Below are 13,827 nucleotides of genomic sequence, written 5' to 3'. Positions count from 1 at the left end.
TAAATTTAAGCACTTTTTCAAAAAGCTTTACTAAAATAGACAAATACATTTTCCTTTTCAGTACTTGTTACATAATTGCGTACACTTTAGCTTTTGCTGGGTGCTTTTGGTAATAAGGCAGCAGCAGTAAGGTGATGACTAAGACTTTCAGCATAGCTTTGTACACAGACTCAATGTAAGGATATTATCTTCTCCAACAAAATACATTTTTATGGAATACGATGAAGGTGAAGCCTAATTTTTATTAGATACAGCTTGGGCAGAAGGGGACTGTAGTGCAATTCTTGCTTATGGGGGGAAAAAAAGCTTGTGAAGTACAGTGAATAAAGATGGATGCTCAAAACATGATTTGTTTACTAGAAGCAGTTAATAAAACAGCCATAACTATTTGTGCTTCATAAAAACACAGGTTAAGAACTATAATGTCTTCAAAAGCTCTTCTCTGTAGCGTGCTGACAGCAAGACATATGACAATGTTTTGAATCTGTTTTGGTAGCAGAACTTCAGTGCACTAACATAGAAAAATGTTTCCAGGAGAAGTAATCCTCTTATAAAGCAATAAGCTTCCTCACAAAGAGGAGCTGGCAACTTCAAAACGCTCATTCTCTTTTTTGTCAAAGAAAGGGCTCTGACAAAGGAGAATAAGTAGTGTGTTAAAAGCTATAATGGCAGGGAATCTAAACCAGCCGCTGGGCGGGTTCATCAGTTCAATACCCATATTCTCTACTTCAAGTTTATTCGATGTTGCCTTAGCTTAGCAGACTGTATCAGACTACTAGAGAGGATCGTATGATCAATCTCCTTCATTGGTCTTGGTTTAAGTCACTGAAGCAGGTGCTTCAGTCACTAACTCTTCTTTCCAGGGATACACAGGGTCAGAATAATAATCATGCAAACTTCTTCTTCGTAGCTGTAAACCGCTCCATGTACTATAAAAGAAAAAGGTTTAAGATTCAGAAGTTAATGCAACATTCATTACTACTGCAAACATCTAACCTGCTCTCAGAGTCAAAAGCACTCTGCATCTAAAGCATTATTTATTATTTAGAGGACACAACCATTAGAGCTTTATTTTAAAAAAACCCTGTCTTACAGCAATTTGCTGTAATTCAGATTGCTATTCCTAAAAGTTCTTGCAATGCTTATCTGAAGTGTTAAGGATGAAATAACATTAAATGAAACAAACAGCTAAGACTGCAGTATGATAGGAAGCATCCATTACTTTCTTTTTATCCTGCTTTTCTATACTGTCAAAGGGATTTACTACTTGCACACACACCTGTCATCATTACCTACCCTTCATAAGATGCTGATGGAAGAACACCGATCCTGAATCCTATAAGAAAGTTAATCTTTAAAGAATTTTAAAGTTCTTTTCAGAGGATAGCTAAGAATCCAGTACTAGTGACAACACCAGTAGACTATGCTTTTATTCACTAGCATAGCACCTCTCTTAGTATTCCAAAAAGGTACTGGGTAGGGAGTGTACAAGAAGCTTCTTTGTAAGAGAAAAAAAAAATACACAAACCTTGTCATAACCCTCCAGTTCTCTGAGTTTCTTGATTTCAAAGAGGTTGCCTTCTACTGCAAGCAGTGAGATCTGGGAATCACTGAGAATACTCTGAGGAAGCATGCTGAGTTCTAGACAGTTTTCTTCTAAACGCAAGACTTTGAGGCGTGGACAGTGGGAGATCTGCACTGAGATCTGGGATATCTGATACAAATCAAAGAACAAAAGTGAAATAGGATTAGTGATAGTTATCCATGATTATTTAAAGTGGGCTGTGTTTCAGACTAATGTGGAGCAATTATTGTTCTGTGAATATTAACTACATTAACAGTAACTTAATGACAATAATGCGTAAACAAGAACGGTCAAAAAAAATCAAAGTAACTTTTTTTGTTCTTCCATGATGACAGGCAACCTACACATCTGTTTAACTGATAAATCCTGAATTTAACTATACAAAAAATAATTTAAACACTTGTGGAGTAGGAACCTGATAGTCAAATCAGGCAGTTGAAGATACCACAGTATATGAATTTAGTAGTGATTTTCCCATTTCTGTTGCATCCAGGAGATGTTTCTTCTACCTATAAAGTTTTGATGGTCTCAGCTTATGTTCTGTGGACATACTAACTCCAAGACAAACAATCATGTCCTAAATCCGCATGCCTATAACATCTTAGTTACCAGACCTGGTTCTGATTCAAATTGAGTTCAATAGCCTGCAATTCTCCCACAGTGTCAGGCACATTTTGGATTTGGTTTTTGGAAAGATCTACCACATCCAAGTGGCGAAGACCACACAGTTGTGTAGGCACAGTCCGAAGCTGGTTTCCAGAAAGGCTCAGGGTTTTGAGAGCTGAAAGTTGTCCAAATGCAGCTGGTAGCTGCCTCAAGTGATTGCCATTCAAGTGCAATGTTTCCAGTTTTTTCAGTTTACACAGCTCTTCAGGTAAAGCAGCTAGAAATAAATCACAGAACAACAGAAATTAGCTAAACAAAGAACAGTAAATATGCATGTCCATTTAAGTCAAATAAGCTTCTGCATGGAAAACACAGTGTTATATTAAAATAATTTCTCACAGGAACCCTCTAAGTTTTCCAATGAAGGCACGGGTTCCTGCACAGCAAACTTAAACCCACTGACGACAGATGCTTTTTAACCATCTTCCATAAATACATTAGATCCGCAGAGAGGGTGGGCCTTCAAACTACAGGCTGAAAACACCACTCTGCTCTGAGAGGATTTTACACTATCAGTTACACTCTTTACTAACCACTTGGCCAATGTATCCCATAACATTTAAAGTACCATACAATTCACAGCTTCAGAAGTCTGCTGCCACCCTTCAAAGTTACTATTCAACTTACTCAAAAGTAAGTTCTCAGATAATTTATACCGTACCATACCAGCAGATAAGCCTCACCAGGTAAGGTCTGCTAGGGTTCATTTAACCCTCATTCTGTCTACACTCTTTTAAAATCTATAGCTCTCCTGAATTGCACTAGAGAAACAGAGAGGTTTGTAAATCATGTTCGTTAAAAAGGAAAGAAAAAGCAGAGAGTGCATAATTACACACACAAAAATACAGTCAGTTTCTTCAGCTCAACCTAATTTTCCATACAAAGGCAAGAATTTTATTAGTCATCCAAAAGACAGCATCTCTCATAGCTCACAGTTTCCTAAATTTCATTGAACTTCCACAGGACATGCCCAACATAAACAGTAACAACCACTGAATGGCCAGCAATATTTTCTACAGATCATCTTCATTACCTGTTCTCTGTGCAAGGACTAAACCATCTGAAGCTGTTAAACTTCCAGAGCAGACAAGTCACAGCACAGAAACTATACAGTTTTAAGTACTTACATGTCATTGTAAAACTGATAATACAACTAAGTTGGCAACTAGTGCTGAAGAATTCATGGTTTGTTTGTTTGTTTTCCTGTACATGAATTCCAAAGATTTCAGTTTAGGTGACTAAACTTCCCATTTACATCCAGTGAGAGTTAAATCATTAAATTAAGTTTCTGATCAGAGAAGTCAGCTTATTATTTTAAAAATCTCTGGAGATATTAATTAGCAGGCATACTCAGTTTGTTGTTGTTTAGAACAAGGCTCTTCAGAAAGGAAAATTTTCCTATCAGTGGCGGTAAGATCTCCATTTTATTGTTTGACAAGTCTATTGTCCTTAGGTTGCTTGCTAGCTTCTGCAGATCTTCCGGAAACTAGTGGAGGGAAAAAGATACTGCATTAAAATTGTTGCCACAACTTCAAATGTTCAAGGCACATAGCTTTGAAATTGTAACTGATATATGAATCATTACATTGGCCTACACAATGTCCAATCATCGCAGTATGCAATTAAGTCAACAAATTCACTAATATATATTTAAAAAAAACATTTTTCATCCAAGTATTAATGGCAAAATAGGGGAAAAAGAAATATAAGGGAGACAGTCTAACATCCAGGAAGAGCAGTTTTTAATCCAAAGAATTTAAATTAAAAAAGGAGAAGAAATTACACCATGTTTTAGTTCTCTTGTGTGTTTCCCTTAAACATGCCTATTAAAATTCTCTACAGCTAGCTAACTACTTCCCTATATTTTTGCACAGTAGGACTGGGGAAAAAAAAAAGTCTTCCAATTTTTCCTTTTTAAATAATTATGTAAACCACTTCCCTTATTCCTGCCTACTAACTTGCTTACTCCATGAACCTCCAAATCTTCCCACTGTAATCTGCATTTGGCATGGACTTGCAAAAAAAAAAAAAAAAATTGACAGTGATCATCAGGAAGTCCTAGTCAATAGATCAGTGGTTTTGATTCTCCCTTATTCTGGCGGAGGAAAAAAAAAAGAGAAGGTAGACTAGTGGAAGGAGATACTTTAGAAAAATCATGGAAAATTACTGCAATTGAGTTATTTTGGCTATCCTATGAATTGTTACTAGACTGACAGCTCCAGTACATTCTGCGTTTTTCTGTGATTGAGTCAAAGTCAAGACAAATTCTGATACATTTAAACTTGGATACTTGCAGCCATGTGAACAGCTTGTATAGACTATCCATATGATTATGATTAAACACAGCATAAGTATTTAAATGCCACAAATCGTGGAGTAACTTTCTAGGTAACAATACAGCTAAAAAATTTACTTCTTTTCTCAGTCAATTTTACAGTTTTCTGAGCTGAGCCACGTTTAGAAAGCACAACAAAAGCACAGTAACTAACAAACATACTTCTTTAGCATACATTCATTCTAAAGCGTAAGATCAGAAGCAAGCAGATGTCATGCCAGACAAATCCTCAGTTAGAAGACAGTGCAAGCAAAAATCTGCTCTGCAAAAAGGAGAAAATAAATTGCTGGAAACAATATGAGACATTTATAAGAAATGCATGCATACAGTGCATTACAAGAATGAGCTGGGGATCCCTCTCCAGAAGTGTCAGGAACATACACAAACAGCCATGTTTACACTACAGTTCTATTACCTCTGTAAGTCCCTTTCCTGTTAGTTGAAACACTCCAGTTTTCTGTGCTGTCTCCAGGTGGGCTTTCAGTGCACTGTTTCCCATTCTGACAGTTCTTCGTCAAGCATACAGAATCTGAGCGATAGTCTCAGCCACTCTCTCTCAGTTATTCTGCACTGGATGACAGCAATCCAAATTCTCTGTTATAAAAGCAGATGCAAAGAGTAATTTCAACACACTAGACACACTGAACAGCATAAGCAATGTTTCAATAGTGCATTTTCATCTCCCTAATAACTGAAATCTAAAACTTTCTCAGATTAACCTAGCCTATTAAGATGCTTTCATTATAGCAATCTGGATACTGAATTGATGCAACAAAGAGCATCATTAAAACTAAGTGAAAAACTGCAGACTTCCTGTACTTCTCCTCTTCCACGGACCAGCAGTGCAAGGCAATCATGGACACTCTAGATTACTTTAATGGAGTCTAGGAGCACACAGCTGCTTTTAACACTATACTTCTGTTTGCTGACTTTGGGGGGGGGGGAAGTATTATTTATTTAAAGACTCGCCTCCCTTGTTGTGATTCTAGAAGCAGACACCCAGCACCTGCAGCCCCAGCAGAGTTTAATCCCCACAACACGTTACGCTGAGCTGCACACCAAGGGATTAGCGTCAGTCAAATGTGCGGGAGGAGGGAGCCACAGAATAAAACCCAACACGAACGTAGAACAACTCGAAATACCAGGCCCGGGGTAACGAGCGCTCCCTGCTGCGACGGCCGCGAAGGACCCAAGGGGACCCGGCCCGGCGGCGGCTCCCGCCCCCCGGGCAGCGGCCGGGCGCCGGGGGGGCCGGGGGCGCCTCGGTCCAGCCGCACCGTCCCCGCCGGGCGACTCCCTCCCTCCTTCCTTCGCGCCCGGCCGGCTCCGCGCCCACCTGCAGAGTCGCCGCGGTGCTGCTCCCCGCGGCCCCGGCCTCCACCGCGGCCCCGGCCTCCACCGCGCCCCGCAGCCGGCGCCGCCCCGCAGCGCCCGCCGTGAACCGCAGAGCCGCCCTGCCCAGTGGCGCCTCCGGAACCGGAAGCTCGCCGGCCGCCGTCCCCGCCACTCCCAGTATGGCGCAGAAGCCGGGGGCACACACACTCCCAGCCGCTCGGGCTCCCCGGACGCCCAACATGGCGGAGCGTCGCGGCCGCTCCGTTACCGCAGCAACGGCGGCCGGAGGCCCCGGCGCCCGGGCGCCCTCGGCCCTGGAGCTGCCGTGGCTCCGGGGCGAGGAGGCCGCCGCCAGGCCCTGGGACGCGGGGCAGCCCACGGCGGCGGCGGCCGTGCTGGCGCGGTGCTTGGCGGCGGGCGTCGTGAGCCAGGTACGGGCGCGCCGGCCGGGGGAGGCTTCCGCGGCGCGGCCCGGCGCTTGGCGGGGGGCGGGCGGGCGGCGCTAACTGCTCCCCGCGGCGGGAGCGGGGCCCGTGCCCGGTGGCGGGCGGCGCGTTTGCCGAAAAAGCCCGCCCCGGAGCCTTTTTTTGCCCTCCCGCCGAGGTGGGAAGTGAGGGAAAGCCACGGGGCGGCGGGAGCAGGGGGTTGTGCCGGGCGGCGCCCGGGGGACCGCGCTCGAGCAGCTGCTGAGGCTGGAGACAACGGGGAGAAGGGTGGCTAAAATAAAATTGCGATAAAGGTTGGAAGAGGCTTGGGCTCGGGTGCTGTGTCGAAGTTCTCTTCCTTCCATTCCGCTCCCTCAAGCATTTGTTCTTCAGTGCTTTTTAATTTAAAAGGCTGAGGTTTTCCTTTTAATGCTGGACCTCGTTGCATTTTGGCTAATGGTAGTTTTTCTTGTCAGGAATAACTGTACCTTCTAGGCTGTGTTTTTCTGGGTTACACGAGGCTTTTGGTGCTCTCTAGTGCGTTCTAGGGACATGCAAAAGCCTTTCAGAGTGCTCTCACAGTCTTTCATGCAATTTTGTTTTTACTCGCATTTATTTCCCCAAGATAATACATGTATTTTATGAGATGCTCAGAAGAAATTTAATACATTGCATAGTGAAACTGATTGGCTTTAAGTAGTCTAAAGTTACTGTTAAATCTTGAGAACTTGCCCAATACCTTCTTGCAGCTGTCTTCACTTTTCCCTGCTGTTTTCCTTTCACAGGAGACTTTGGATTTAACCTGTAAAAAACCCCCATGCTTTATGAAGTTCTCAGAGATGGAGCAAATCGCAAACATTCAAGCTGAAATCAATCAGGTACCACCTTTAGTGTTGTCAATAAACTTTCAGCGCTTCATACACGGAGGTAATATGTGCCACCAGATGAGGCATCAAACTGAAATGTGCAATTGCTTCACATTTTTTAACAATTTAATTGTTTAACAGTTGGCAGGTTTTCCCCATGGACTGAATTGTCACAAAGAAAAGAACAAAATGATAGAATAAAAGTTTTCAGCATAACTGGAAGCACATAGCAGTTTGCATCTTTGACTGCAATGTGACCTGAAGCTTTCTGAAGAAACCGAGAAACAAATAAGAATGTGTAATTGACTTTGCTTGCAAAAAAGGGTGTTTCTTTATAGACAACTGAACCATTTTCTTGGTTAGCAAGAGCTAACCTCAATCACTTCCTACTGTCTGCATTAGCTGTTGGGTTATATTTTATGATGACGTATTCTGAACATTTGCTGGCTAGTGGGAAAACTGCCTATTGAATTATACAGTTCAGGTTCCAGCAGCTACAAAGCCTTACTGCAAAGCAGTGTGATAAATTGCTCATGTACTTTTTTGGAGAACAGATTAGCTGGCATCATCCTGCCCTACCGTCAGAAGGAACAGTTTTCAGCTGTCGGTAACATGGTTACTTAACCTCCTTTGCTGGAAGTTTTTGTGCACAGAATAGACTCTGACAGTGATCAAGGGAAGCAATTGTTCCCCTGTGTGTCCTGAAAGACTTGTGTTCTGTCTTTTCCTCAGTCTTCTCCTGTCTAGCCTAAAAAATCACAGCTCTTTCAGCTGTTCCCAATAGTTATTTTTTTTCTGAACAGGTTATGATTCTTCTCGTTTTCTGAAAGCATGCAGGAAGGGGAAACACCTGCTCAACAGTTCTAAACAGGTTTTACTGTCAAGTCACAACTCTGTTCATCTGTCCTCAGCATCCAGTAACATTCACTTTAAGCCTGTTTTTAATCTGTCATTTTTTCTTGGTATTTCTCTTGCTTATTGCTTTTGATCAGGAATGCAAGAACTTTTTTTTGGTCTTCTTTCGAAACATCTTTTTTGGTTGATAGTACGAATCACAGAAAGGTATCTGCTGCTCTTGCACTGCTTTATCATTGAAAAGAATTAAAGCTAAGAGGTTCGTGTGAGATAGCTTATCCCTCAGCTTAAAAAACAGACAGACAGCAAACCAACCTTTACCAGAAGGAGGAGACTTGCTGTATTTTTTTTAAAGCACAATATAGACAATGAAACTGCTTTGTGGGCGATAAAAGCTTCTGTGTTTTAAGAATAAATTGCCTGATTGTCTTTTCTAGCACAAATTCCCAATAAATCACCAAACTGATTTTTGAGTCTTTTCCTCTTTGCCAAAAAAACCCTTAACAGTGAAAACACCACGAGAGTGCCTTGGTCTTTCTCTTGGTGTCCCTCTCAGTCTCTTAATTAAAAATACACTTTCATTTTCATTTGATTTTTATTACTGTTGTAGAAAAAAATGGAAACTGAAATCCTGCAGTTGGAGAAGGAGACAGCAGACATTACTCACCCTTTTTACTTGAGTAAGTGCAGTTATACACTAGAAAAAACATGAGTGTTAAATGACTTCATCAGCAGAGTAATGCTTCCTCTGAGTACATGACAGTTCTAGAAATTATTGCATCTGTCATCACTGGATATCTTGTTAGAGGTGGCGGGTGCTTAGCCCCTAAAGAACATACACCTTCTACTGTGACAGTAGAAGCTGTGTGCGTGTAATTGTGTGTCCTCTTGTCCCCATGGTCAGTGGAACATTAAGGGTTCTGAGATGATCAGTATAATATGTTTTGCTTCCTTTGGCTTGTGTGCTGCTTCTCTGTTTTTCCAGCAACCTGACGTGTATTTTTGCTTCATCTGTAATGTCCCTAGAATTGCTTGAATTTCTGTTTTAGTGGTTTGGGAGCATATGGGTTTATTTCTTCAGTATTTCTCCCTTGCTTTTATCACTACAATTGGATGGATGCTTAAAAATTTTCTAGCTTGCTAATGCTGTGTTATGCTAATGATGTATATTGTAATACTTCAATTCTATGATATAGATTAAGAAGTGGATTTCATCTCTTAAAGACATTTTACTTAAAACTACAGATAATTTAAAACAACAAAGCTGTATATCTAAAAAGTAGATATGGCTTTCTTCAGAATATATTCTGATGTTAAGTCCTGTACAATCTAACACAAGTCACTAATTAATTATCTCTTTCTTGAGTGTAAACTGTCTTGTGCAATATATCGGATTATTTCTTTATACCTTTCTCCAGAAGAAATTTTGCTGCCTTTTAGCAGGCCAATAGTTTCAACTTTGTAATTTTATTTTATAGACCAAAAGTGCCAGATCTTCCAAGATATGAACAGACACTTGGAAGCAGTGCTGAAAGAGAAAAGGACTCTCAGACAAAGGTTGATGAAGCCCAGATGTCAAGAGAACCTGCCTATTGAGGCTCCTTTCCACAGGTAGGCATATAGAAAATAATTGTTTTGTGTATGCATGAATCCAAATCAATTTGAACTCAGAGGCAGTAAAAGTTACACGCTCTCATTCACTTTTGCATTGAGAAGAGGAGAAATAAACATAACTAGTGGAACCTCAGCTAAAAACTAATAGTTTGCTCACCGGCTAAATTTATAGAAAGATATATTAAGTCTTTTCATGAATATTTGCTTAGGGTGATTTGGTCATCTTCTGAAGGTTTCACAAAGATTCATGTTGTATCTTTTTAGAGATGTATTAAATGCTTGATTCGTTATGCTTCTCCATAAGCAGGAAGTGTTATGTTTGCCCTCTTGCTTTCACCATGACTTGCTCAGAATACGCGTGTGGATGATTCTCATAGATGCATAGTATGTTTAAAAAATCTAGTCTTTCTTGCTGAGGTTACTAAAGTGGTGTATGTTCACTCCTGTAATTCCTGTGTAATTGTTGCTGAGAGTAATCAAAGAGTTGTAATCGTTGAGAAATCAGAGTCTCTCATAAAACTGGAGGAGAGGATTAAGATAACCCACAAGAGTAAGAGCTGGAAAGTATTAAATCTTGCATTGTTTTGCACAGCTTTTGAGTAGGAGGGTTCGTTCTTGACTACAGGTATGTAGTAGAGTTGTTGACTGAGGCTGTGACTTTCATTGAGAAGCTTGAAAGCCATTTGCAGACCGTAAGAAGCATCCCTCAGATACCCAGCGTCATGAAGAATATGGTGAGTAGCAAAACAACCGAGCTTTGTGTGTCTTCCAGCATTAAGAACTCAATACTGTTTGATTGTGTAGGTTAGTTTTGTGTCTTGCTAATATGCATTTCATCCCTGTATATCCTGTCATCTCTTCCTTTTCAGGACACTGCTTTGACAAAAACAGAGGTGCTAGTGACAGAGTTGGAGGAACTGACAGAGCAAATACTGAAATGGAGGGGACTGCAAAAAGGAGTGCATTCTGACAACATCTATAATCCTGCTGAACTGGACTTTAGCTTTTCTTTAACCTGACAAATCATTTTTTCTCCGCAGATAGGATGGCCGTTCAAAGAACTACCCTTTAACAGTCTTCTGTGAAAACTACAATATAATAGTGCCTTAATCCAACAGGGACTTTATAGCTAGTTATTTTTTCTGTTCTTACATGATATTTGAATGGTTAACAGTTCTCAGCTATAAACAAAAAAATGTAATTGGACAATGAGCAATAGCTCATACAAAGACAAACCAGTGAGAAGACCGTTAGGGAGTTCCTTTTTGAAATAGTCAGGTAGAGTTGTCTTAGAGCCTGTATCTTCAATGCAGGTTTTCTTTTGATATTGGTCATGTATTTGCTGTAATGTCCACGTTTGTTTTCGTAAGTGCTATATTTTTGTATGTCGTTGTAAAACTTCAATAAATGCACTAGATTATTAAGAGCTAAGTCTCTTTATATTCTGTTACAAAATCCGATAATTAAGAGAACAATACAAAGTTGGTATGGAAACATAACCTGGAACGTAAGAGTTCCAACCACTGCCAGATGGGTGAAACTGGAACACTCTTCACTGGAAGCAGTAGAAACAAGGAATCTAAGTAGTTTTAAGTTAGCCTGTATTATGACTATGATGTGGTTGTCTGGAAAAGCAGGGAATGGACTAAGTGATATATATAATTTCTACTAACTTGTAATCTGCATTTCTGTGATAGTGATAAATATATTCTTCAGTCTCTCTCTTTCTATTGCTTGTCCTATCTTCAGTGCCTCCCTTAGAATAAAACTCGTGTTCCATGGGTATGACTGACAACTTAGCAAAAACATTGATTGCTCCAGTTTGCAGCCTTAATAACTTGTATGTCATTAAAAAATTTGTTAGTAAAACATCACTGGCAGCATATCTATAAACCAGGACAGTTGGTTGACTGGGGGATGTCAAGTTTTATATTCAAGACATGGGCAAACTGGAACTGATGCAGATTTATTCCTTTTTATCACTGCATAAATCAGATCCTTTGTCACTTGAATTCTTAGTTCAACTTCTCGACTTCTGGTTTTAAAAAATAGCCCATTATTTTTTGAAGATAACCACTAGGTGGCTCAGTAGCCCACAGATTTTGCTGTAGTTGATCTGATTAACTGTATGTTCACATCTGTACATCACTGCACACTGTTTTACAAATAAGAAACTTAAAGTGGAACGAAGGAAGAAATACTTGATTCTTTGTTGAGCACAGTCTGATCTGAGTTACTTGTAGTTGGTCTGCCTTATATTAAATATTTGAAATTTGCTGAGAATCCTATTACTAATCTTTGTAAAATGTATCATTCTTTTGGTTGTGATGTCAAAGAGTCTAAGTGCCTAACTATTCTCTACTATAGTACCTAAGCGTAGCTGATTTTCCTCTCAGCTTCTGTTGAGAAAAGTTAAGAAGATAGAAATGACTTGGATTAAGTCAAGTAGAACATTAGTAGACTGGATCTAAGAATATAAACTGGAGTTTGACTCCTGTAAATTTTAATGGGATCTTTTTGTGGACAGCTGTTATATCATTGCTGGATTTGAGCCTGAAGCCTTGTATGACTATCATTGCAGATGTGGAGAGGAAAATCTTCTACACAGTTGCAGAAGAGCTGTGATTTTAGTACTAAAAATTTTTAGCATATTCTGTGGTACAGAAAGGAACAGAATCCAGACTTCTGGAATCATGTTCCTGTACCTCAATCACAAGGTTAACGCCCCGCTCTCCCCCTCTCTCCCCATTTTATCATGGTGCTTTACGTGGGTAAATTAAAGCTGTCATAATGTAATGCTTCCAGAAGTAGGATGAAAAAAATTTCCAGTTAGTTTGTTCATTTCTAGTTAGCTTGTTCATTATAATTCCTTAAAACAGAAATAAATATTTATTTTTGCCATATCCAAAGTATTAGGCATATATATTTTTTTTGTTTTACCCTATCCATTATTGGAGAGTTGATTTGGGAGATAGTAGAGTTTGGCTAATATTATTTGCCATTGACATGCTAATTTATTTTTATCGTATGATTAAAGGAGTAAGAGCATTGAAGGAAGCAATGGTTCAGAGCTTGCAGGTATTTAACATTGCTGTTGTGGGTCATGAATTGCGGAAAAACGTTGAATCTGCGGGATCCATACCATAGTCACACTGGAAGTTTTGTGTATTGTGAGATCTTTTTCATTTAGACTTAATGTTGCTGGAGCTTAAGGCAAACAGTTTAATGATGAGAACTTCATACTTAAACTACAAACAGGGTAATTAAATGGCAATGTGTATATAACTTGTTTAAAATGGACCAAAAGGCATTCCTATACTGTGTTTAAAAAAAAAAAGAAAAAGAAAAAAGATTTCTGAGAATGCAAACACAACATTCATTAGGAAACTCAGCACAAAGCTGCTCATATTTTGAAATGCAAACCCGGAAAAAAGTCCAGTAAAAGTGAGTGACAACATTGGCAGAAAACAAACAGGGATTGTCTCTTGAGCCTGGTATCCTGTGTATGGGTGTGACTGATGCCACTTGCTTTCACACCTCCGCAGTGATGCTGGTGGTCAAGAGGGACAACATTCTAAACCAATTTTTTTCACGTTTCAGCGATTTTAATTTTATTGTAAGTGCATAACCTTTATCACTACAATAGCTTGAAACTGAGTAAAATTGCAACCTCCAGAGAACTTCAGTCTAAGTCTAGTTGTATACAATAAATAAAACATGCTGGAGTTTTTAAAGTAATTTAAAGCAGTCAGGTGCTTAGCTTTCCTATAGCGTTAGTAAGAAATGGGTACTTACCTTCCTTAAATTCCTGTCAAATTAATTAAAGGCAGTGTGCTTTGCTGTTTAAAACCCTTTGGTTTTATGATTGCCTGCGTACTGCTAGGAAAAGAAATGTGAGCAGCCATACTTAGGATTAGACTGGCCGTTTTTGCTGCCGAATTGCACCGGTTCCAGGATGTCGACTCTAAGGCGACTCGTCCTGCCAGCGCTCGTCTGTCAGGCTGCTGCCTTCGCTTCTCTGCAAGCCAGCTCCAAAATGCAGCAGCGAAGGGAGGTTTCAGGCTGCCGCCACGGAAAGCGGCCCGGCCCGGGGCGGACCCCTCCCGCCGGGCCGGGCCGGGCCGGGCCCTCCCCGCCGGGGCGGGG

At 40.4% G+C, this 13,827-nt stretch overlaps 2 protein-coding genes across 4 annotated transcripts; one reads left to right on the top strand and one right to left on the bottom strand.

The window, feature by feature from the left end:
• On the bottom strand, positions 1-6,074 carry LRRC57 (leucine rich repeat containing 57). 3 transcript variants are annotated; one of them, XM_064512583.1, is made up of 6 exons: positions 5,923-6,074; positions 5,002-5,180; positions 3,602-3,737; positions 2,287-2,468; positions 1,529-1,714; positions 1-929 (listed from the first exon to the last, which is right to left on the bottom strand). In XM_064512583.1, exons 2-6 carry the CDS (start codon positions 5,083-5,085, stop codon positions 888-890), a joined length of 630 nt encoding a protein of 209 aa, XP_064368653.1. In that variant the 5' UTR covers positions 5,086-5,180; positions 5,923-6,074; the 3' UTR covers positions 1-887. The 3 variants fall into 3 exon arrangements, with proteins under 3 accessions (XP_064368653.1, XP_064368651.1, XP_064368652.1); XM_064512581.1 differs by having other exon boundaries at positions 2,200-2,468; positions 5,923-6,073; XM_064512582.1 differs by having other exon boundaries at positions 2,200-2,468; positions 5,002-5,156; positions 5,923-6,070.
• Positions 6,055-11,107, top strand: HAUS2 (HAUS augmin like complex subunit 2). The gene is made up of 6 exons (XM_026095751.2): positions 6,055-6,352; positions 7,132-7,224; positions 8,678-8,747; positions 9,546-9,678; positions 10,307-10,415; positions 10,551-11,107. The coding sequence occupies exons 1-6, from the start codon at positions 6,101-6,103 to the stop codon at positions 10,698-10,700; spliced, it is 807 nt and encodes a 268-aa protein (XP_025951536.2). The 5' UTR covers positions 6,055-6,100; the 3' UTR covers positions 10,701-11,107.
• The last annotated feature ends 2,720 nt before the right edge of the window (positions 11,108-13,827 follow it).

Source organism: Dromaius novaehollandiae, chromosome 5 (assembly GCF_036370855.1).
Source record: "Dromaius novaehollandiae isolate bDroNov1 chromosome 5, bDroNov1.hap1, whole genome shotgun sequence".
NCBI lineage: Eukaryota > Metazoa > Chordata > Aves > Casuariiformes > Dromaiidae > Dromaius > Dromaius novaehollandiae.
Note: the sequence above shows the minus strand (reverse complement) of the source record. Positions and strands in the feature narration are given on the sequence as shown.

Bases quoted from the DNA above. Each gene is read 5' to 3' on its own strand.
- LRRC57 (XM_064512581.1), bottom strand. From the start codon at position 5,085: ATGGGAAACAGTGCACTGAAAGCCCACCTGGAGACAGCACAGAAAACT. The intron at 2,469-3,601 runs GTATGCCTGCTA...ATTTATTTCTAG, and splicing joins TCTAAACAACAACAAACTGA to CTGCTTTACCTGAAGAGCTG. The intron at 1,715-2,199 runs GTCTGGTAACTA...GATTTGTATCAG, and splicing joins TCAATTTGAATCAGAACCAG to ATATCCCAGATCTCAGTGCA.
- HAUS2 (XM_026095751.2), top strand. From the start codon at position 6,101: ATGGCGCAGAAGCCGGGGGCACACACACTCCCAGCCGCTCGGGCTCCC. The intron at 6,353-7,131 runs GTACGGGCGCGC...TTCCTTTCACAG, and splicing joins CGGCGGGCGTCGTGAGCCAG to GAGACTTTGGATTTAACCTG. The intron at 9,679-10,306 runs GTAGGCATATAG...TCTTGACTACAG, and splicing joins ATTGAGGCTCCTTTCCACAG to GTATGTAGTAGAGTTGTTGA.